The following is a 24185-nucleotide window of genomic DNA, read 5'->3' as shown; positions in this document are numbered from 1 at the left end:
ATCAATCTCTAGATCAGATGAGAAAGAAAAAAAAATTCAATTCTAAGAATAGCTCTAGAAGTTTTAGCTGCAGCCAATTCCAGCACATTCGGAATTTCTTCGATTCTCGACTGTTTAACGCTGCTTATTCCCTTTTTCCTTCCTTTTTTTTTTCTCTTTTCTCTTTGTAGATTTTTTCCTTTGGCCTTGGGCCTTGGTCCCTCGTTTTTGTTTTTCTACTTGACTTGCGACTTACGACTTACGACTTACTTCTCACACCTCATCCACGAACCCTCGATCTCTGGACTTCCCAATTCAATGTCACTCGCTTCTTTTCATGTCAGACATTCGCTTAAACTCAACTCCAATGGAGGCCATCTCCACCGATCCGCCCCGCAGGGCCCGACGATCATCCATCTCGGGCCACATCCACCGCGTCTTTAGCAAATCCATGGATGTAAGTGAACCACAATAAAAAAGTGGAGGAACTTCATTTGACCCCTTCAAGAAAAGGCAAAGTCAAAATGGCCAATTTGTCCCTCCAGTTCCCTTTCTCGCCCGCGAAGCTCTCGCACATGAGGCGGCAACCGACAATACTTCCCATGCGAGGCACTCTTTGTACGATGAGACCGGGCCTAGCTCGGTCTCTTACTACTCTAACTCACGTTTGCCCTCGACCGGTACACCTGGATCAAGTCTATCAGTCGCAAACAGGGCCTCCATGGAAAATGATACTCCGACCCAACAAATGATACCCTCACCCAGCCGTCCCAACGAAGATGTAGATAAAATCTGCAAATCGCCAACTTGGGACCAACCCCAAAAAAAGGAAAAGCGTGTCACGAAGCGCCTGGAACTCGAGAGAAAGGAACTCGGGAAGCGGTTGCTAGCGCTTGAGGATGCCCAATCCAAGGCCGACCTCGGAGTCCATGAAAGGTCTTCTCGCCGTCTGACCAAGAAACAACCCGTGAGCAGCTCAAGTAGAAGCTCCAGTGCAAATGCAGAGCGTTCGAGATCGTCAAGTGGCCTGTCCTCACTATTCCGGCGATCACGCCGGAACTCCAAATCGAGTGAGCAAGACTTTCCGTCTCCCGAGTTCAGCCAGCTTAGGACAGATACAATCCCACCCTCTCTGCCTTTAACTCTACCGGAAAGGTTTGGAACGGCCATCACCCGAGAGCTACAGTCCAAGCATGGCACCGCATTAAATCTATCCGCCTCGCACAAAATATCCAACCCAACCCAGCACAACCGTTTGCACGCCTCGGCAAAGTCTGATGATCTTCGTGAGAACTGGAAGATGGCTGAAGCCTGGAAGACAAAGGATGGACGCGAGGCTAGCCAGTCAGTGTCGGAGCAAATCCCCAACGGTAGTCGGTCCAAGATTGGAAATGGTGCTCGAACCGGCGAGACACTAGCAGCCTCGGCCGATCTAGATAGGGACTTGTTTTCCGCAGCTCTGAAGCATGACAGGAAGAGTCTGCCTGCGGTGGATAATTCTCTTGATCGTGTGACTGGCCATGACCGTTCTGTCAGGGCTACGAGCATGCCAACGTCGCAAAGTATGAGCCAGCCTAACTTCCACTCGTTCGGTCATCCTGATTTGCCCGCCCAAGTTACCACGGCTCGTCAGTTGCAGGAGTTAACACCTCCAGAAATTTCAGACAATCCATCCATTCCATCCAGTGCCAGGCCGTATCCACCACCACTCAACCCAGCACTAATACTTGCTAGAAAGAGCCGAGTGGATCCCTTCCCGCGAGCATACAAGTCGTCCCCCCTTGCGCTGAGTCCTACAAACACGGATGAATCGTCTCAGAATGATTCCAAGATTCCAAGACCACAAGACCTTGACCATGGGAACCCATCCCAACCACTACAATCCCCCGCTCAATTTCATCTCGAGGATCGGGGAAGAAGCCGATTGCCTATTGCTTCATCACACACCCCCAAAAGAACTTCAAGTCGTTTCAAGGAAAACTTTCAAGAAACCCCACAGTCGATTGAACTGCCCCAGATCCCAGTTAAGAGCGATAGACGGAGTCTTGAGATTCGGAGAATGCCAACCACGTCAACCGATACGCTCAAAGACATCCCGGCGTCTCCTTTCCAGGTAGCCGTCAGATCTCCATTCCATACAGGTAGTGTTTCGCCCAGCGAGAAAAACAATCGAACATCTAAAGACCTTTCAGATGGCAGTCACACTGTTCCTGCGAGATCTCCCCGTCGAGCTTCTCGGACTTCCACCGAGCTCCCTGGAAATGTCCCCGTTGTTGGAGGACCTGGAGGGTTCATACGTGGACATAGCCGCACTCCCTCACACACCTCCTCCCATGACGGTCATTCTAATTATGACACTGCTGACGAAGATGCACCTGAATCTCCTGGATTCAGTCGCAACCCGCTGACTCGCGTGGATACCACTCCCTCGATCTCTGCCGTTGAAGTGCCAGTCGTACAGGAAGCCCCCGTTAGCCCACTCATTCAACCCAGCACCCAACTCAGCAACCAGCCTGTCTTTCAGCTTATCCAACAGCCTGGCTCTCATCCCGATACTTGTCGCGGCATACAGTACGGCTATCAACCTAGCTCCCAACCTGGCACTCAGTCTGGCATTCATCCCGGCATGCAACCCAGCACCCAACCCAGCAGCACCCAAAGCCGACCAGTTTCAATGAGCATTCTCAAAAGAAGATCCCAAAAAGCAAAAGCAGCCCACAGCCCACAAACCATCGCCAAGATCTTCGTCATCTGTTGCCGCTGCAAGTACTGGCACGATCTACCCTCCGAAGTCTATGCGCGTCTCGCCTGCCCCGAGCGTCTAGGCTCAGATTCCAAACTGGGAGGGTCCCGCTCAAAGAAGCAACCCGACAATGGTATGCGCAAGTTAACAGGATCACGATCGCTGCCGTTCGGCCAGTTCCCAGCTCCCCATCCTACCCATGGCATACCCGATCTACGGCCTGCACCTCTTCTACCTCGCAAGGTGACCTGTTGCTGGTGTGGCCACAACATGAGCCGATCTTGCTGTGAGGGTTGGACCACTGTTGTTGAGATGCGTGAGCGTCATCATTGAGTGTGAGGGGCATCAAGGCATTGATAACACTTATTGAAAACATTTGAAAGCTACATATGATCTGAACGATTACCATGATTTTATGATTTTCTTCTTTTCCCCTGTCTTCTCATTTCCATGTCTTGTGTGTTTGGGATTTCTACACCTGTCCGTGATGGTTACGATCTTTGGGCTATCTTACCGACAGTTTCCCATAGAGTAATTGAATCAAATGTATGTGAATCGAAACACGAATTTACTTGAAACTAGCTCTTCAATGAAAGAGGATGTGATTAAACATCCGCCATGTAAATGAACAACTCCTTTTGCCCATATCTAATTTTTGTTATATCTCGCCAACCAAGGGCCGTGAGGCTCTCAAAATTTGTTCACAAAACTTCTGACTTCCGGCTCTATCCTTAGGTCCATTTAATAGGCGTTAAAGGATAGTTATCGCTAGTAGTAGAAGAAACCCGGATTCGCCCCCTAAAACTAAGTTTCTAAATACCACTAAAACCCCACGTAACTACTTTAGATAGCGCAATAAACGAGCTCGCTTACGGTGCTAGGGAGGTACCAAATGTTACGGACCTACCCGTCACCAATCAGTGGTGACCCACCGGGTACACAGATGGGCCACCGAGAGCCAATCAAGCAACCACGTGATCACAGGAGGAGTATATCCCTGCACGGGGTAGGATATACTCAGAGGGGTCGATCTACCCCGGGGGTAGGATATACCCCAGGAGCACTGGCGACCCCAGGAAGCGAAGGATATATAAGGACACTCTCTCATGTACTTAGTTTAGTTCTTCGTCTTCAATCATACATTGTTACTTGTGTTTACCTTACGACCTTGTTGACTCACTTACTATATTATCACTTGACAACACCAACGAACAGACCAATACTGCGGTATAGATCTGCTCGGCGCTCTACCTGGCATCGTTCCCTGATACCCTCAAAAGGACTTAGGCTGGAATAAGACTGTGCGCAGCAACAGCTCGGTTGAGAGACAGATCATTGACGTTGGAGGACCAGCACAGGCAAGTATAACCAGGAAAGCTTCTAACATAACTGTGACCAGTTAGGCAGTGCGTAACACCAAATACTACGAAAAATAAGGGGATAGGTAAGATATTTATAATTTAATTTAGTCAATCTATACAGTAGCATAAACTTAACATTCCGAAGGGGAATAAATCGTATTTTATAGAAAAAATATATGTGAAGATATGCCTGGGCGCACATTCTTCCGCTCGGCGCCAAAAGATCATTATATCAGAGCGAGAGCTCTGACATGCCCAGGACCAACATATATAGTAGCGCACATAGTTTGTCTGTGATAAAACAACAGGGACTCAAAAAACTTAACTAGCGAATAGAAATTATTAAAAAAGCTATAGCGCTATTAGTTTGAAATAACTAGACTGCGACAACGCCCATTAAAGTGGAGACACTTTTAGCGTCGCCAAGACATATGCGGGCACTCTTGGCAAAGTGGATACTTCCAAGAACTAATTATGTACATAAATAGCCTAATAAGGTGATTTTTGCATTGTTTTTGCATAACAGTGGGCGATGGGCGTCAGATTTCAAAAGGCCCACGAGCCGTGGACACTTCCTAGTGCCCATGGACGGGCGATGTCGCAGTCTAAAAGTAACTTGAACAACTAAGCAGCTTTCTAGGGATAGCTCTAGAAATAGGGATAAGGAGTAGGGTCCGGTCCTCTCCCTTCTTTCCTATAAATGAGAAGTAATAGCTTGTCCTTAATCGAAGTTTCGCTGGCGGAACTCTATAAGATTTTGAGATTAATATAAAAATCTATGATGGCGCCTACGAAACCCTATATCAGAGGATACTAAGGGAGATTAAGTTGGCTAAGAAGATTTATAAATGGGCTATGTAGAGCAAAGCTAATACCCCCCTTAGTAGCGGTTATTACTTCCTAATAGCTAAGGGACTCCTATCTAGTAATTGTTACCAGCCAGTTCTTTGAACAAAAGAGTGCATTTCAACGAGAATACTAAGTACAGAGAAAGAAGAAGAAAGAAAGAAAGAAAGAAAGAAAGAAAGAAAGAAACCTGCGAGACAGGAACCTTTAATGGGGTCCTGTCACGATCCAACAATCAAACAATACAAACCTCGTCAAGACGGAAACTTCCGGCAGAAATCCTCCCAGATCGTCACAGTAATACCAGTCACCCGTAAGCGACCGCCGGGGGCGGATACGCGTACGGGTAATGATTTGCTGAGCGAAGCGGAGACAAATCTAATCCGCTTTGAATAAGGCCTACGGAAGGGCCTGTAGCTACATTAGTAATTATACTATATTAGTAGCTAACTATGCTATACCCGGTCCTCGCCAAGTTACCCCACCCCCTTCGGGTGTTGAGTTACCACACCGTAATGGAAACTCTTGCCTAATGTCAATTTTATCCCACCCACCATTTACTAGTCACATGACTGGGTTAGGGCTGGTCTGTGACCGGCAAATATCTCGACCAATCAGAGGCCAGATCTCAAATCTGAGATCTGGGAATTTCCCATAGTATAATGATATGGGAGCTGCGAAGTGATGGTGGTCGAGAGGGCTGAGAAGAAGAAGAAGAAAGTGGAAGTTCCTTGTGAATTTTTAGATCACCATGGCCGCGAGGTCATGATGCCATGAGTTTACAACCAGAAGTCGCTTTAGCATTTAGAGTATTGTCGCCGTCGCATCCTTGCTCGTACCGTTGAGGTTAATGTTATTTATAACTTCGCCTATAGCTCCTTCCCTTTTGTTATTGCCTTGTAAGAAGAAGTGGGCTATACCAAAGATCGATCCCATAATACCCGCTATAATGGCTTTGGCATTTACATTCTCCATTTGCTTAAAGGCTGGGTAAACATTAGATCTCGCATACTGTTGGGTTGGGGGCTAGAAGTAGTAACATACCGATATTGAACAACTTAGAAGTGCCAAAGCTAAAGGTCAACGCTGTAGCATCAAAGATGTTCTTCTGGAGGAGCGACAAATCTGGAGGCTGAAAGGCGAAAGTGGACATGAAGGTGCCAATCTGGTCCGTCACATCGGCTTGAACACCCCGATGGCCTGAAAAGCCGAGGCATGGAGCTAGACAAGTAATGTAGCACATTTGAGCAAAAGGTTCGACCAACAGGTTGAAGACTAACCTCACGGATTCCCGCAAGCCCATTCAGAGTCAGCGCGTTACCATCTCATACCACCAGGTCCATGGAGATAGCTGCTGACGTATTGGGGGTTGGACTGCCTGCTGATAAGTGGAAACCCAATAGCACGAACCCCATATCTAACGCTAACAGAGACAACCCTCTCGTCAATGGCAATGTAAAATGTTCCACGACAAGTCCACGGTGCAAAAAGAATCAGAAAGACTATTAGAAAAATGGATAGAAAATACCTGATTATAGAGCGCTATCCAGACGTAATTTGGCTATATGTTATTGTCTGCATATCTTGCAATGTGAAATGATCATTTTTAAAAGAGCTATGCTAGCTCGTGTGCATCACTGTCTTTTGCTAGTACACATCGCGTCTTTAGCCAAGTTGAATACAAGACAAAAAGCCTTGATGGAGCACAACTGGGCGATCTACCCCATGCATGGCGGAAGTTGGGCGGTATAGACATGCTGAGTCATCGCCACTTTTTCCCACTTTTTTTCTTCTTTTCCTCAACATTTTTTTTTACGCTTCTCTGCGACACTCTCTGGACACTCAGACCTTTCCTTGGAATTTAATGTTATTCTGATTTATGGTGCCTATGAATACAGAACTCTACACTAACCGAATCGCAGGTATATATCAAACTTTAGACACGTTCTGACATCCGCAACTCATCAATCCAGCTGTCCCAGTCCATTTGGACATACTCAAGGGCTCTCCTTCTGGAGAACAGTCACCACAGCGCTACGTCTTGTGGCCGTGACCGACTGGAGCTGGATTGCGAGCTGGGTACCTTCGGGTGCTTTTGCTCATCTTTGAAAAACAAAAGTTGCCAGAGCAATCAAAGGGCCTTCATAGTTCATGTTATACTTGCTCGAGTCTTTCCCTTCGGGGATTTCACTTTGTCTACGAGAGCATGACTCCTTGCGCATCTACATCTTTCAGTTTATATCGAATCGATTATATTACTTTCACACATTTTTATCTGTCTTCATAGGCTACAACTTGCTCTTCGCGTCACCAACAATGTTCACAACAACCTTGCCCCAAGTCTCCCTCCCACCCAACGCCTGCAAAGCCCTGGGCACACTCTCCAATCCAACAAAGCTCTCATCCTTGAATGCGGTCCCCTTGAACTTCCCCTGCTTAACAAGGTCAAAGATCCCCTGCCAAACCTCACCAACAGTCTCTGTCTCGAACTTGGCATACTGCCCCCAATGCAAGCCAACAATACTCACATTCTTCAACAGCACCCGATTAAGCGCAACCTTCTCTATGTTCCCTGCCGCAAACCCGACAACCAACAACCGTGCATTCCATGCCACACACTTCAAACTCATCTCAATCATCCCAACAGGATCATAAACAATGTCCACCCCAGCAGCCCCATTTCCCTTCCTGTTCTGCTTGCAAATCCCCTTCACAACCTCCGGCCACGCATTATCCGTATAGTCTACCACATAGTCCGCTCCGAAACCCTTGGCAATCTCCCTCTTCCTCTCAGTTCCTGCAGTAGCAACGACAGTCGCCCCCATAGCCTTGGCAATCTGCACAGCAGCAAGTCCGACTCCACCCGCAGCAGCATGAACAAGAACCCAGTCCCCGGCCTTCACGCCAGCACGCTGAACAAGACCGCCATATGATGTCGGCGCCGTGACAAACAGCCCTGCGGCATCTTCGAAGCTCCACCCCTCCGGCACAGGGAGGAGGGTTTGCTCTGCGGCTAGGACGTGTGTTGCGTAGGCTCCTTGTGTAGCGCCGAAGACACGATCACCGAGTTTGTAGCGGGTGTTTGCGAAGGTGGGCACGGCGGTGATTGTACCCGCGAATTCGGCGCCACCGATCCAGGGGAGCGGTGGTTGGTTTTGGTATTTGCCTTGGATTTGGAGGATGTCGAAAAAGTTTGTGCCGGCGAAGTGTATTTTGATGAGGTATTTATCCGCTTCTGGGGTTGGGGTTGGAACTGTTGTTACTTTTAAATCTAGGGGTCCCTGTAAGGAGTGGTTGGTTTATGTTGGGGTTGAAGTTTGGGGGTTGGTTATAGATACTTGGACGTATTCGCTAACTTGGACGGCACGCATTTTGGCGGTAGTGGGGATGTAGATTGAGATTGAGATGAAAGGTTCTAAATTTGAGTGGAGAGATAGAAGGGAAGAGATTCAAACAAAATGAGCTCTGGAAGGGCTGAGACATGGGGTTTTTCCCGTGAGATACCGAGGTCCCTTTTCGGGTAACTGATTGGGTCTTGGCATTTGTAGAGCAATGTGTCTATTTGTACATTTCTATATTTGATATTGATGTAAATCATCGTTGACAACGCACGTCTTTAACAATCCGATGTGCTTAGCTCAAGATTTGGGGCATTACACGAAATTCCGATGATGTCTTTTCTAGATGAACGAGGTAAAGAACTTCAAACTGTACAGATACCTTTTCCATACACAAGTAGGAAAAAGTGGAGATACACATGATTTAGTATCGTCAATTAATCCATAGGTATCAATATACATGGTTTCTTTTTCATCCGAACTCCCCCAAACCCAAACAAACCACCCATATTACACAAAAGGTATCAAGGTATCAAGGTAACAATGCAACCAGGTATCACAGGTTTTTAACAGACCAAGAGCGCCAGTGCAGGCTACCACTTAGTATCCAACTCCCGGAGGCTTCTGCGCATAATTATCATAGCCCATATACGGCATGATCGGAGCACAATGAGGCCCATCGAGTTGGGTATGCGGGGGTGATGCCATAGGATGCGGCTGGACATGAAGCTGTGTGTGTGCGAGTATATGCTTCCTATCGTGCTCGGGCCGGGCAGCCAGATGACCAGCCATATCATACTGCAATGACATAGCGCGCTTCCAGTTCTTGGCATCATAACCATGGGTGTAATCAGGTATCTCGTAGTGGTGATGGTATTGGGGACGGTAGAGCTGGGCTTGAGGGAGGTAGCCGTTCATTGAAGGGGCCATTGGAGCAGCCGTGGACTGGGGGACGGCTGGGGGAGTGATAGCTTCAAAGGGTAGTGAGTACCACTGAGATGGGTTGAGGCCGTAGTCTACTGAAACGGTGCGGGGTGACCAGCCAATGCCGCCGGGGGTCGTTGCCGTGCCTGGGCTCGGGAGGCACGATTCGGGTGAGAGTGGGTAGGCTGGGTAGGATGAGGCCACGGCAGGGGTTGTGTTTAGCAGGGAACCCTCGCCGACTGGGGAGGTGTGGCTCTGGTCGAAAGACGTTGTTGTTGGACTGGGGTCAGAATAAGAGACGGCTGGTGTGCGGTCTGGGATGGGGGTGTGCTCGCCGGAGGGGCTTGGGGTGAGTTGTTGGATCATAGGAGAGCTCCATTTTCGGTCCTGATCTGGGACAGGATGGTGAAGGGTGGATGAATGTCCGTAGCTGGATCGTATCATGGGCCACTCATGGCGGGTTGTTGGTGTCTCACTTGTTGGTATTGATGGCAGTGGTCTTTGGATGGATGCCGTGCGCTTCGTATCCTTATCTGAGTCTGGATCTCCTCCAGAAGCTGAAGCCAGACTCTTCTTTCGAGTCTGACGGGATGGCTTGGTCACTCGCCATTTCTTCAGTCTGCTTCGTAGTTGGGTTTCGCTGGAGAGGTTAGGTCATAGTCCTTGATAGGGTCCGGTATCGGACATGGAATGGATGTGAACATGAAAATCCTCACCTGGGATTGAAATCATCGGTACGTATCTGCTTGATAACCTGCTTCAAGGGCCATTCTTCTTCCATATATAACTTGGAGATCAACGCCTTCTTCTTCTCCCATACATCGGACGAGATGGAAGTCTTCATTATTGACGCACAGTCCAATTGAGTGAAAAAAGGGGGGGGGGGGGGAGGGATAGTATGAATATCAAGGTGATCAACAAAAAATAAGACAGGAAACGGGCGAGACGATTATATGTAGGAAAGTACGGAGAAGGAATGGGGAAAGAAATAAAACATGAAAAGTTGGTTTGTTAGGGCCACACGTCTAACCTCTCAACATCACCCACTGCCCACTTCACCTCCACATTTCCATTGTCTTGGTTCTGTCATTATGGAACCCTCACCCAATCTATCCCTTGGGGATCCATTGGGCATTAGCGTCCGTGGCTTCCAGCACGCGGCGATCATCAACGAGATTCACAGAGTAACCTTCATTGGTTACAGGTCTCGACGATCAGGGCGATGTCATCACTTCAAGTGGATCACATCATCCAAGCGGAACAGCTCATCTGCTAGGTCTTACTATCCCCAGTTGAGAGCTTGGCGCGTTTGAACAAAGCGAATATCGGAATTCGATTGATCATCTCGCTCCCTGCGGTGTACGGGTGTTCACTGTTCTCTTGCTTGCATTTGACCTATCGAGAAGATATCCAGGTCTATATCCCATGTTGACTCCATTACCCTGATTCAGTCCGACAGAAATCGGGGGAAATCCCAGCACAGCGGTCATGCGAAGACACACGGCCTATAGTTCCCCAGGAGTGATTTACTGTGCATTGGGGCCCGGCTGAAGCCCCAGTTTTATCCCAATACGGTCCGGTCCTACTCCAAACTAGATAAGCCCTCCTCTCACCCGCGGATGGCGTCTTATCTTGTAGGCCTCATGGCCGCCGATCACCGCCACCTCGGGATCCTCAATGGACGGTACTGACGGTTCCAATGGTTTTGCATCGGACGTCTATCCAAAAGCAGAGCCGTTGAGAACCACAAAATTTTTGTGGTTATGGAAATAACCGTGTGCAAATCCAATCCCGAAGTATATATTCTACGCTCAGATTCCAACACTATCCGAACGGGCCATGACTTGGGAAACAGCGGTGCCTATTCCCCAGACCCCCAAGGCACTAAATTTTTTTTTTTTTTTTTTTACGGCTGGAGGTGAACCCGCTAAGGCACATGGTGTCAGAACTAGTGTAAAGCCTCTTGACTCACACCAATGGGTGTCACGCCCGTGGAGTACCAGTTCGTGCGAGTGCCAGTCGATCTGGCAAATTGATCGGCGAAGATCTGCCCGGGTCCTCAATAGTGGATTTTTGAACTCCACGTTGGTGACAAGCTGAGTTTCTTTCTCCCTTTAAACGGGATTTCTCACACTAGTCGTACCATCACCTCTATCAACATGAGAAAAAATATGAGAGACATGTAGATCTACCAAAAATGCACGTGCCCGACACTGCATGAAAAGCGCCCACGAGTGCCAATCATCGCTTGCGTTCTTCGGCCTGCATATGTCACATCTCGCGAACTGCAGATGTCCATCTTCGGCTGTTGAATCTCCAGGACTGGATATCTTCACCTCTATAGGACCTCCATGGGTGAGAAACTCTTATCCCGTCCCATCCGCCACTTCGGGAATGAAAATCTGGAGAAATGCCGATAGTCTCTGGATTTGTATGCCATTGGCCGGATACGAGAAACCCTCTCTTTGTTTTACAACATCTCCAATCCCGGGGTTCCTAAAAGGAGGCCGTGAGACTGGATCCAACACATAGCGCCTCGGCATTTGTTCACCCGCGCGCCTCCATACTAAAAGGGAGATCCCTTTTGACGTGTTTACAGCCGCCCGATACAAAGAAATGTCATTTGAAATATCTGTTCGGGACCTTGTCCTCTTTTCTTTTTCTGGGTTCTCCTTTCCGGTCCAATAGCGAAATGCCATCTATCTCAATCGACAGTTCAAAACATCCACTTAATCCGGCAAACAGTGATCTATCAATTCAGTTGTAAATCGCATCGAGATCCCCCGGATCACCATGGATCTGCTGCACCTCCAACGAGGCACTTTTCAAAGCTTAATAGAGTACGGAATCTCTCTGCGAAAGCCCTAACTTCCCATGTTGGACATGTAATTTTTCCGTCCGAGTTCGAGGGGGATTTGGAGAGAAGATTGGTGGAGCCCCGACTCCAAAAAGTCAAAACGTCGATGTCGGTGAATACTCGGCAACAATCTCAGTATCCCCCACTCTTTCCCTTGAGCTCATGTGCAGAGAAATATGCGTATCCCAGTCGTATCCGAGGCATGACTGCAGAATGAGGCTCCACTTCCTACGTCCTCATGGCCCAGGCCGTCCCCATTATTTCTTCAACCACGCGGTCGCTCTCGTTCAATTATTATCCTTCGGGGAACCCATACCGAGGAGGCAAATAAGAATTGGCAGGGGGGGGAGCCCTCATTGGACTCTTCGAGGATATCGGAAAGGAGAATAGGAGATGAAGGCCGAGAGAATTGGCCTTGGTTCTCTTCCTCTTTCTCTAGATGTTATGTAAATATTTTACTCTCTTCACATTCAACCTTACCATACTAACACGTTCCGAGGTACAGCCTAGAAACAGTGCTCACTAATGACTACCGAGTATGCGATGTATCCCCCTTTCCTGACTCCACTGCAATCTATTTCGTATGCACTCCGTGCTCCATACAACAAAGGACAATCCCGCGGTTTTCACACTATTGATATTAATCTACTCCGTACGGAGTATAAAGAACTAAATCTCTATAGCCTCCCAGATCCAAGGGTCCGACAGTTGGAGTAAAAGGATCTGCCTATGCCAACCTGGGATGGATTCCGATCCACCTGTCTAGTCAAGTTTAATCTCCGGGAAATAGACTATTGAATTTGAGAATATTTAGTTTTGCCTTGGTGAGAGTCTATTGATGCTGAAAGAATTAACAGGAGGAAGGAGATAGGGAAAAAAAAAGAGTAGAGCATAAGAGAAGAGTTGAAAGTAATCAAGACAGCTAATCAAAAGAGAGGAGGAAAAAAGACGATAAACATTTTAACATCTTCAACGCCTATAGATTATACACAGAGACTATTACAAGCCGGGAGAAAACAGGATGACTTCGTGATGGGAATTTTGAGGGGAATATTGAAACTTGAAACAAGAGTGGAGTTAAAAGGAGGAAAGGCATTGATCTCGCAATGGCTCTAGCGACGCCTCTTGAGATGGTGCTCCTTGCCCTTCTTGGACTTCTTCTTACTTTTATCCGCTGGCAGAACCAGGGGTTCATCCCTCATATTCCACTCCATGAAGCGCAAAAGATAGTCATCAATGTGACCAGGCTGCAATTCTGCATCGGGGTCAGACACCTGCAGCGGAACCGGCTCGGTGTCTTCCACCAAGGGTGTTCCAACCTGGGCCGGTGTTCCGTGCGAAGTGCTGTGCTCCTCGAAGTCGCCATCGTCGGCATGCTCCTGTTCTTTCTGAGCGTTCTTTGCCGCATCCAGATCCTCCTTGTCCTCGGCAGCTTCGAAGACCCGGGTTCCGCCGCCAACGCGGTTACCAAGGACTCGGTCCATGGCAGCACTTGCTTCGTCTTGCCCGTCACGCTCGTCGGGTTCGGCTATCTCTTGCGCGTTTAGCTTGGTGAAGTAGTCTGTGGTGAACTCGCCTTCTTGGATGATGACATCGTCGAGCATGCGCTTCTGGTTAGCTTTGCGGAGGATGTTGGATTCAATGGTATACTCGGATACGAAGCGGTAGATGTGAACGTCCCGTGTTTGACCGATGCGGTGGCAGCGATCCTGACATTGCTTGTCCATGGCTGGGTTCCAGTCTAGATCGTAGAAGATGACCGTGTCGGCGCCCGTGAGATTGATGCCGAGACCACCAGATCGACTCGATAGGATGAAAGCGAGGATGCGGGGGTCGCTATTGAATCGTTCCGTGAGCATCTGCCGGGACTCGACTTTCGTTGTTCCGTCGAGTCGGAGATAGCGATGGCCATGGATATTGAGGAACTGTTCGAGGATATCGAGCATCTTGGTCATTTGAGTGAAGATCAAGGCTCGATGACCACCAGCTTTGAGGTCACGTAGGAGTTTGTCAAGGCGCTGCAGTTTGCCACAGTCGTATTGAAGCAATCTCTTATCCGGGAATGCAATAGAAAGACGCATCCGTGCTTCGTGAAAAGGATCGTAAGGCGGATTTGGGCGATTATTCGTCAAAAGCCGGGTCTCGACGGGGGTCAGGGCGGCTTCGTTCATGCCCGCGGCGACGGCAGCGGGGGTGACGCAGGCGAATCTCTGGACATAGCCATGCATCTCAAGCGCCCGTTCCTCAACGGTCAGAATTATCGACGCGAGGACAGATGACCGGCTTGACAACCAGTCGGCCATTGAGCGCTTCCGCAGCGGTGCATTGGATAGCGCGTGTTCCTTGGTCCCGGCCCGAAGGAATTCAACAAGGCTGCAACCGTATATGGGCCGACGGCCGTGCCGCTTGGACTCGAAGTAGAGACACCGCTCCAATTCCGCCATTCGCCTCTTGCGACATGCATTCTCCAATGACTCTAAGACGGTCTGCATATTGGACCCATCAAACTCCATCTCCCAATTGGTTCGGTTGTACTGGCGTTCCCGAAGAGACTTGAACGGGCCAATAGCCATCAGCCGGATACTATCGTCGGCCAGCCGTCGTGAGATGTCTTCCCGTGACACGGGTGCAAGGTTGAGGAAATCGAAGTCGATCTTAGTGAGTGGATGTTCAAAGAGAAGTCGTCGTCGAACGAGGGATTCTTTGAGATTGAAATCCATAGCCACAGACCGCGGCATTGCAAAAGAGGTGGAGATTTGTCTGGTTTCAAAGAGATCGGGGTGGTTACACACTTTACGGAGTTGCATCAGACAGTGGATGATGGAGAGGAAGTTTCCGGACGCGAGCGTCTCCTTGGTCTGGGCCATCGACATGAAGCCGTCGTAGAGATATCGTTGACGCTTCGATAGCCTACAATAAACCACATGTTCGTACTTGCCAGGCATTTGCTTCTCGACATCGGCCTTCAGTCGACGAAGAAGATACGGGCGGAGAACAGTGTGAAGTTTGGTGACAACACCCTTGGCCTCTTCGTCCATAGTTTCCCTGCCGTGTTCCAGAATTTGTTCAACAGGGCGCCGAAACCATTCAGAGAAATCCTTTAAATCAGCAAACCCATCAACGCCACCGTTAGTACCATCAGAAGGCATCAAGAAGAACAGAAGAGACCACAGTTCTGTGAGGTTGTTCTGGAGTGGTGTACCCGTTAGGAGAAGCCTGGCACGGGACTTGAACGTAAGAAGGGCTTGCCACCGCTGTGAGCGAAAGTTCTTTATGTTGTGTGCTTCGTCAAGAATCATGTAGTGCCAGTCCTTTCGCTTGAGAGACATTTGGTCCTGCAAAACAAGTTGATACGATGTAATCAACACGTTCCAGGCGTTGTCATCTGTCCAGCCTCGGCGTTTCTGTTTGCGTTCTTCTTGGTTGCCGTAGTAAGTCATGATCTTGAACCCCGGGCACCATTTTTTGAACTCCATTTCCCAGTTGAGCATGACACTTGTGGGGACAACAACCAAATGAGGCCCCCAGATACCATGCTCCACAGCAAGATGGGCAAGAAGGGCAATGGTTTGAATGGTTTTGCCCAGACCCATCTCATCTGCCAGGATACCATTGATATGGTTCTTATAGAGACCCGCAAGCCAGTCTAATCCGTAGTGTTGATATTCACGTAGTGTGCCACGCAGGATGTGTGGAATGGGTGTCTGTAAGCCCGGGGCAGGTGAGTGGCTTATTTGCAATGCCTTTTCGATTGTAGGTTCAAGCGATGAGACCGACTCAGGCTCGGATGGCTTGGTTGCAAAGGTTCCCGGCGATGGCTCACTAGACATCTCCCCGCTCAGTCGGCCGTCATGAACGTGATCTAACTCCATAGGCTGGGGGTGATCATTGTCATCCGCGGGGGCAGCAGTGGCGGCATCCTCAGCTTCGACTTTGGCAAGCTCTTCTTCCATCGGGGTGTCAATGGCAGGTGTTTCTCCTCCAGTGGCAGGAGAGGTTTCAGAAGCATTGGCGATATAGAAAGGTGTGCCTTCCGTTGAAGTGCCCTCGCTGGTCATTGGTCTAATTGGCACGAGAGAAACTTCATCTTGATCTTCGAAATCAACGTCATCTTCACCCCCAGATGCCGATTTACTATCAATGTCTTGTTCATGGCCAACAGCTGAAGCTTGTTCGCCATCTTCTAGCACAGGAGTTTCATTCTTCGAGAAGAAACCCAGCAAGCCAGATCTGGTCTCATCATCCTCATCTGACTCCTCGTCACTTAAATCTTCTTCGTCTTCGTCACTATCACCCATATCATCATCCATGTCTGTGGAGGCATCACTATCATCCATCAACACTGAATCAACGTCATCTAGCTGAGTATCTTCGAGGATAGCGTTTGAATCGAGGCCATCTAGAACAGCTTCGGGGTTCAACGATTCGTTGGGGTTGGTCATTGCCGTGCTGCCCGAGGCTATAGAAGTCCGGTCGGTATAGTCCTCAGCCGGTAAGTTGGCGTACTTCCGCCGGAGCTCTTCCGCGGTCAATGTGGCATCATCGTCCACATTGGTTTCGTCGTCGGTTCCAGACTCAGATTCTGACATGTTACTCTCGTCTTCTTCGTCTAGGCCAGAAGAGAAGCCCGATGCATTATCCTCATCATCACTTGTCACCGGAGCATCACTGGGCAATTCACCCAAAATCTCCGATCGACGCTTCTCAAAGAGCATAGTAGACTTTTTGATAGCGCGATCAAGAGCCTGCTGGTCTTCCATCTTCCGCTCTTCTTCCCAACGTGCTAGGCGGACCCGATCAATGTCAGCACGGGTCAAGTCGAACATCTTCTGAAGATCCTTTGATAGCTGCTTGCGTTTCCCACGCATCTCCTCCTGCTGCTCACGGAGAATGTCTTCGGGGTTCTTGTGGCATTTCCGGTAAGCGTCAGCACACCACTGCGCAAATAATTTGGCTGTTTGCCGGTGGCGTTTGTGTTCTTTATCGAGGAGTTTCTGGAAATAGAGCGCATGGGAAACCAAGTGATCCTGATGCGAGTATTGTGGGGGAGGTTCCTCTTGCTGTTCCGTTATGTATGCCGAGCAAACTTGCGCGCTCAACGGTCCACCGGGCTCAGCGGCAGTCACAACTTCGAGCCGTTTGCGTGCCTCAACCGCGGCCTCATCCTCTGACAATATATTCGCAGTGTCGTTTTGGTATACCCATTCTCTGAAAGATGTAAATTTCCGCTGCGGTATGTGACCGGGGTGTCGAATAGGAAGGACAGGCTTGTTCAATTTAATGCGCAGTTTTGGAATTTTCAACGACCTTTGTTCGAGTTCCCTGTCATCCACGCTGGTATCATCTGAAGCTCTGTCGACCTCATGTGATAGATTCGAAAGGAATGGGCGATCGCGCAGCGAGCGAGAACTAGTACCGTTCACGTTGGTACTAGAAAGGCGAGGAAGGGTAGCCGAGCTGCGAGATTTGGTGCGCGAATAACTTGGTTTTGGTGCTGAAGTCTGTGAGATACGCGGCGGCTTGTTGGCGCTCGCGCGCGATGGCGCTCTGGGCGATCCATTGGCAGTGACCTTTCCACCCAGTTTCCCATTGACGTCGGCGCGTGACTGCGTTACTGATAGCGGCGAGGATGTAGCTGGCTTGCTCCCATCACGAGCAGACTTGCCAACATTCTTACTCTGAGCCCCCCGCGTGTGTCTCTTGTCCGACCCAGGTTGAAGCTCGATTGGGACGGCATTTGTCCGCGAAGACCTACGCTTGCCTTCAGAGAAGAACGATGTGGGTCCCTCAAAGCCAGCCTTTTTCCAAGGCGGGGATGGTGGTCTAGGAGTGGAACGTTGCGACGAGGAGGAATCTGTGAGTCTTCGTTTCTTCGATGGGGGTTCTTCCGGTTGATGAGCAGCTTCGACGTCTTTCGGCTTGGAAGGAATTGGCTCGTGCGGGGCAGAATCCGATGAGCTTTCGATTAAAGACCCGCTGAGGGGTGTCAAATCAGATACAGGCGTTACACGTTCATCCTGGGGTGATGGGCCGTTGGAGGTGCCGTTTTGCATGACTTGTAGCCGCAGACGACAGGGGCCGTTGGCGGCAGGTGACCCCAGTTATCCCAACAATGACGCAGTTGAAATGGAAGATTTTAGCATCAACAAATAGGGAATATCGAGTAGAGATACTACACGAAGTTTGACATGCTTATCGGCCCTGTAGCGTGAATGGGGACGAAAAAACAACGGAGATGATGAGAATACGTGGAGAGTGGTTTTTTTCCTTCGGGCGAGCAATGACCTGGTCGCGCCGCGTGGATGCCTGAAGTCTTGTGACTGGTTGCCTCAGGCCACAACATTCCGCAAACCTCCATCCGTTCATCATCGATGTTCAACCCCCTCCACCCAATTGGCTCTCTTGCCTTCCTTTCACAACTTATTTGCTGCTTGTCTTTCAGCACAATTGTGAGTGTCTTTTGCTCCATCTTATATTTGATAACTCCCCGGCCTTTCTAAACTTCAAGTACTCCTAGATGCTGTCTCAACGGATCTTGTCCCGGCGCCTGCCCCAGGTTGCCGCCCGAGCCATCGCTCCTCGCGCATCTTTCTCCCAGATCCCAGCTCTCCGTGCTGCTACTGTTGATGAGGCTCTACAGGTATAGAATCCGCATGGCACAGATGCCGTCTCCCTACTTGGTATCCGGGATCTAACCCCCGAGATAGAACAACAATTACCCCAACCCTCCCGCAGTGAAGCGGGCACACAGAGACCCTCACGGTGGCTGGTGGGATGCGCAAGAGAAGCGCAACTTTGGTGAGCCTGTGCACGAGGATAACGAAATCCTCGGTGTCTTCAGTCCCGAGCAATATACCCACGTCACGGCCGGCAAGGGTTTCTTCCACCTCGGCTGCTTCGTCGTTGCTTTCCTTGGCCTGGTTGGAATTGTCAGCCTCAACTACCCTGACAAGCCGAGTGTTCCAAAGGCATATGTCGATGGTCTGGAGAAGGAGTTGGGCGGCCCCAATGCTTTGCCGGTATGTTCTGGGCATTATGTTAACTGAATGTCTCAAAAGGGCAAAGAGCTAACTATTTGCTTTAGGCTCACAAGTCCGGCGACAAGTTGTGATTCACATCTGGTCTCTCTTTTTGTTTGTGTAAATACCAGTACGACTTTCTATCTTCGGCGTCTTCGGGGATTGGTGGTCGACTCACCAGTTCCGTGTTTCATCAAAGCCCGAAAAAGCCCGATCGTATGCTCGGAATGAATTTGGATTAAAACCACTCTTATGTTTATCGCATGTGCCAATATCTTGCACTAATCCGTTTGATAATATGGAACGTTGTATTTTGAGATAACTCTACAATGTCCTTTTGGGTTGTCTTTCTAGTTGTCTTTCGGATACCTTTCTAGACATCTTTTGAAATTCTTCTAAGAATCTTCAAAGCTATTCTTTCATATAGATTTGACTTTGTGTCAATATTGATCCTACTATATAAACCACCAAACCCTTGCAGCTGTACAACTTTGGGCCCATATTGGGAGAACAAGGATAAGAGTTCCTTGGACTAGCAATGTGCATTAAGCACTTGCATGTAGAATGGAAGGAAGAAAGCCCCATAGTAACTCGGTAACAACTTTAGACGGTTAATAGCTTTGTTTTTGCACGGGACGCCTCTACGTCAGTTGGTTCGGCAGCTTTTTGTTTCACCTCCACCCCTCTCCCTTTCCCCCTTCAATTAACAATCCACCCCTCCAGCTTTGTGACGGCATTTCACTTTGGACTGAAAGAAATTTTTTTTATTTTCTGAAAAGCTTCTTCTGGGTGCTGGGTGCTTTCCACCTTTCTCCATAGTCCGACGCTATCTGTCCCCTAAAGTTGCACGAATTTAATTGGCAACTCCATGTCGACAGCCTCTACCCAATCCCGAGGAGTCAACCGACGGATTAACAGCCTCCAAAATGAGGGTCGCCATTCGCGCAACTCCTCCCTATCGCGACGCCGCCCCCTAAGCGCCAACGTGGCATACAGTCATGCCATTCGGGTCGCCTACCTCGCCTATCTCCTTAACCCTCGCTCTCGTCGCATACAAAATGCCCCTGTCGCGCCGGCGCGGCCAAAACGATCAGTCACCATGCATGATTTAATGAGTGATTTCTCCTTGGTCAGAGATTCCAAAAGCACCAGGATTCCCCATGGCTTCGTGTCCGAGCTGGAGAAGCGATTGACGGGTGTGTTGATGGGAAAAGAGAAAAGGAAGGAATATCAAGATCACCTGGTGGTGCGAACATTTGCTGTCTTTCTCAACGTTCTGAAGGAGGATTCGTTCCGAAAACGCATGGAGAAGGACCGTCGGGCTGAAGATCTGCTCCTGATTTTCTACTCTAACGCTGTCAAAGAGTTGGGCAAGGGCAAAGAGGATGAAGATGACGGTTGGAAGTTCATGGTGGATCGGCATGTTGCGCTTTTTGTTCGACTTCTTGCGCTCACCCTGAAAGATCACGAGTGGTCCAAAGACCGCCCAGAACTGGCCAATCGATTAACGGTGCTGGAAAACAAGCTTCTCCTGCAAGATCAGGACCTCATGCAATCGAATGGGCCTACATCTACGACAGAGAGTGTTGGCGTATTGAGTTATAACGTGAAGGATATGCCCCTGGTGCAACATGTGGCCAGTATCTTTGGGATGACCACATCCGAAGCACAGTCCGAAATCGATAAAAACAAGTCCACCTGGACTGAAAAGGCCGCTCTGCAGGACCTAAAGACTTACCAAGCTCACCTGAACCTCCAGACACACAAAACCTTGTCAAGAGATGATTTTGAATCGGACGAGGCTTATGATGGCTGGAAAAAGAGCGAAGGCCCTGATCTCTCACAGATGATGCTCGCAATCATGCAATCCAATCCCGATCTAGCCAAAAACACGCCCGGGTCTCTTCCTCAGTTTAATTCGAGTCCTCACGAGAATTCCGACTTGTCAAGGACATCGTCTGGTCGGGCTGACAGAACATCTTATGTTATTGATCAGCCTCTTGATTTGAGTGGACTTTCTTTAGAACAGTCAGATGAGTCTGATACATACACATTCATACCGTCTGACCCTAGATCTTTGTACAAATACATCTTGACCCAGACCTTGACCCATGATCTGCGGGACAGGGAGTTTGAAGCTACGCAGGCCACATCTGACGTGCCTTTAATCAAACTGCTATCGAAGCAGTCCTCGGAAATGCTTAATGAGATGTGTCTCCGCTGGCGGATTCCACCTTTCTCCCGGGTCGTGTTGTTCCTCGAGGTGGCTCAGGCTAAATTTGTTGACAATGAGATTGATCTCACTACTCTGGACTCTGCATTTATTTTTGTGAAAGAAATGCCTTTCGGAGAGAACCGCAAACGCAGTAGCTTTGCGCCTTCCACGGTCTTTGATCGGCGACGATGGACTGTACATGATCTTCAAACGATGCAAATGCTGCTGTCCAAGCTTCATGAGGCTTTGCTCCGCGAGCTATATGAGGCTATGATGGACTGCTTCGAGGCAAAGCCCCGCCCACTCGGTCCTATTATGTACATTCTTGACACCCACGTCCAGATGGATCCCAACTACATTGAGGACCCTGAAGACATCAATCGATTCAGCACGTATGTGCAAGAAGGACTTGCCGAAAAAGCAACAACGAAGTATCAAAGCCTTCTTAGCCAACTAATCCCAGTGGAACAAGAGGCTTGGGATCCCGACCATGTCATTCAGCTTGGAGATGCAATATCAAAGCTTGCGCTAAAGATTCAGAAACGCTACCGCAATAACCCGGAGATCATGGGGTGGGTTCTTTCTTTCTTTCTCCTCTGTCTATTTGATCAGTCTCTAACTTGCAAATAGTGTGAACCCCTATACTACCTTGTGTCACAATGTACTCCCCATGTTCGCCGAGGATGCACATGAAATGATCATAAGAATTCTCGAGCAAGCAAAAGCGAGAGGTGAGGAGATCGCTATTGACGACGGCTTCGACCTATACAAGCAGCTCGCCACTATCAGACGGTTATTCCACAACACCCATGAGGAGTAAGCCCCCGCACCCCCTAACTGTTCCTCTGGAACTAGCTAACCCAGCTTAGTGCTCCATTCCCTTTCCATGTGGAGGGTCTCCTTCAAGACTTCGTCTGGAGATGGCTTCGTTTAACTGACCAAAAGATCATGGATTGGGTCAGCCAAGCTACAAGACAAGATGCGTTCGCCGTTCGTTCGGAGCTTGCGGCGGAAAACGATCGTCATAGTGTGTCAGTAATTGACATTTTCCGATCATTCAACCAAGTTGTTGAAAGCATGGTGCAACTTGAGTGGGACGATGATCTCCAATATGCGAAGTTCATGACACATCTCTCTAATTCAATTGGGAAAGGTGTGGCAACGTACTGTGACTCCTTGGAGAAGATGTTCACGCGGGAGATGGATCGTCTCACGCCCGAACAGGAGGCAGCCTTGAATCAAACCACCCAGGAAAAACTGATGCAGTTCGCCAAAGACACCTGGACGAATAAGGAAAAAATCGAGCCCTTCCAATTCTCATCGGAGGTGTGTTATTGTTCATTGCGACTAGGCAAATATTGCTGCTAACAAACGCCATAGTCTCTGGTGAAACTGAACAACATTGAGTATGCACTTGCTCAGCTCGACAAGCTCGAAAGTGACATCAATGTCGACGCTTGCGCCGAGGTCATTGCAAGAAATAGCCCACCGCAACTCAAGAAAGTCCGCAAGTCTACCACATATGTCTTTACAATCAAGGTAGTGGAGGCAGAGGACTTGAAAGCATGCGACATTGGTGGTGGCAGCGATCCATACGTCGTCTTGACGGACGAATATCAGAAACGAATTGCCAAAACTCGCATCGTCTACAATAATCTTAATCCCCGATGGGAAGATTCAGTGGATCTTACTACACAGGGCCCTTTGAATATCATCGCTACCATCTGGGACTGGGATGCAGTGGGCGATCACGACTATGTCGGTCGCACGTCAATCAAGCTAGATCCTGTGCACTTCAGTGACTTCTTGCCAAGAGAGTATTGGCTCGACCTGGATACCCAGGGTCGGCTTCTGCTCCGAGTCAGTATGGAAGGCGAGCGAGACGACATCCAGTTCTACTTCGGCAAGGCTTTCCGTACACTTAAACGAACTGAAAGGGACATGACTCGAAAGATCACAGAGAAGCTTTCGGCATATATCAGTCACTGTCTTTCCCGGCGAACACTAAAGTCACTGCTCTCTCGCGGACTCAGTATATCTAGTGTCTCGAGCTTCTTGAATCGCAACCGAGCGCAACCAGCTCCTGCCGGACCCACCTCGGCAGACGTCGAAAATGCACTAACTCCTTTGTTCAATTACTTCAATGACAACTTCGCCATCATGAACAAAACCCTCACACCCGAAGCCATGAAGATGGTGATGGCTCGCCTGTGGAAGGAAGTGCTCGCTACCATCGAGAGTCTACTCGTACCGCCTCTGTCGGACAAGCCATCTCATCAGAAGCCATTGACCATTCAAGAAGTCGACATCGTATCACGCTGGCTCGTGCTACTATTAAACTTCTTCCATGCGGTTGACGATGAAACTGGTGAAGCAAACGGTGTCCCAATCGACATCCTGAAATCACCCAAATATCACGAAATTCAGTCTCTGAATTTCTTCTACTTTGAACCAACGGAGCATCTCATTCGCACCTCCGAGCGCATGGCCTCGGCGACTGTCAACCGCCAACAAGCGGCCCGCAACCGCAATTCTGCGCCTGTTCACCTCGGCGCCACAGGTGCCGGCTTCGGCGGCTTGGGTCTTCCTGCTGCCCGCCGTGCCAAGAGCATCATGCTCTCCCGCAACCTGGGCACGATGAGGAAAGCCAAGGAAGAGAAGCGGCGGGAGGCTCAAGCTGATCCGAACGACGACATGATCCTGCGCATTCTGCGCATGCGCCCCGAAGCTGCCGGCTATCTTCGCGACCGTAGTCGTCAGAAGGAAAGACTCGCTGCCGCCGCCGCTGCTGATGCAATCGTGAAACAGAGTCTGATGGCCGGTGCTGGAAGCCGCATGAGCAGTATCATTCCCCGTAGCAGGTGAATGTGCACACGTCTAGCAAGCTCTCCTACATTCCAACC

The 24185-nt window shown here is 49.3% G+C and overlaps 7 protein-coding genes across 7 annotated transcripts; 3 read left to right on the top strand and 4 right to left on the bottom strand.

Annotated features, from left to right (window-relative positions):
- Positions 1 to 346: 346 nt before the first annotated feature.
- Pdw03_7729 (uncharacterized protein) lies at positions 347 to 3055 on the top strand (the record flags this gene model as incomplete). The annotated part of the gene is made up of 5 exons (XM_066101752.1): positions 347 to 436; positions 488 to 1049; positions 1095 to 1541; positions 1596 to 2120; positions 2172 to 3055. 5 exons carry the CDS (start codon positions 347 to 349, stop codon positions 3053 to 3055), a joined length of 2508 nt encoding a protein of 835 aa, XP_065956835.1.
- A 2678-nt stretch (positions 3056 to 5733) lies between these two features.
- On the bottom strand, positions 5734 to 6172 carry Pdw03_7728 (uncharacterized protein; the record flags this gene model as incomplete). Its single annotated transcript, XM_066101751.1, has 2 exons — positions 5734 to 5915; positions 5974 to 6172. The coding sequence occupies 2 exons, from the start codon at positions 6170 to 6172 to the stop codon at positions 5734 to 5736; spliced, it is 381 nt and encodes a 126-aa protein (XP_065956834.1).
- A 1045-nt stretch (positions 6173 to 7217) lies between these two features.
- On the bottom strand, positions 7218 to 8300 carry Pdw03_7727 (Polyketide synthase, enoylreductase; the record flags this gene model as incomplete). The annotated part of the gene is made up of 2 exons (XM_014677396.1): positions 7218 to 8210; positions 8268 to 8300. 2 exons carry the CDS (start codon positions 8298 to 8300, stop codon positions 7218 to 7220), a joined length of 1026 nt encoding a protein of 341 aa, XP_014532882.1.
- Positions 8301 to 8867: 567 nt separating this feature from the next.
- Pdw03_7726 (Clr5 domain) lies at positions 8868 to 10035 on the bottom strand (the record flags this gene model as incomplete). The annotated part of the gene is made up of 2 exons (XM_014677395.1): positions 8868 to 9831; positions 9908 to 10035. The coding sequence occupies 2 exons, from the start codon at positions 10033 to 10035 to the stop codon at positions 8868 to 8870; spliced, it is 1092 nt and encodes a 363-aa protein (XP_014532881.1).
- A 3125-nt stretch (positions 10036 to 13160) lies between these two features.
- Pdw03_7725 (Helicase swr1) lies at positions 13161 to 18101 on the bottom strand (the record flags this gene model as incomplete). Its single annotated transcript, XM_014677394.1, has 1 exon — positions 13161 to 18101. One exon carries the CDS (start codon positions 18099 to 18101, stop codon positions 13161 to 13163), a length of 4941 nt encoding a protein of 1646 aa, XP_014532880.1.
- A 318-nt stretch (positions 18102 to 18419) lies between these two features.
- On the top strand, positions 18420 to 19159 carry Pdw03_7724 (NADH:ubiquinone oxidoreductase, ASHI subunit; the record flags this gene model as incomplete). Its single annotated transcript, XM_014677393.1, has 4 exons — positions 18420 to 18497; positions 18566 to 18688; positions 18756 to 19067; positions 19133 to 19159. 4 exons carry the CDS (start codon positions 18420 to 18422, stop codon positions 19157 to 19159), a joined length of 540 nt encoding a protein of 179 aa, XP_014532879.1.
- A 776-nt stretch (positions 19160 to 19935) lies between these two features.
- Pdw03_7723 (C2 membrane targeting protein) lies at positions 19936 to 24147 on the top strand (the record flags this gene model as incomplete). The annotated part of the gene is made up of 4 exons (XM_014677392.1): positions 19936 to 21854; positions 21913 to 22098; positions 22152 to 22608; positions 22663 to 24147. 4 exons carry the CDS (start codon positions 19936 to 19938, stop codon positions 24145 to 24147), a joined length of 4047 nt encoding a protein of 1348 aa, XP_014532878.1.
- Between the last annotated feature and the right edge of the window lie 38 nt (positions 24148 to 24185).

Source organism: Penicillium digitatum, chromosome 3 (assembly GCF_016767815.1).
Source record: "Penicillium digitatum chromosome 3, complete sequence".
In the NCBI taxonomy this organism is placed as follows: Eukaryota; Fungi; Ascomycota; class Eurotiomycetes; order Eurotiales; family Aspergillaceae; genus Penicillium; species Penicillium digitatum.
This window is presented reverse-complemented; position numbering and strand designations above follow the sequence as displayed.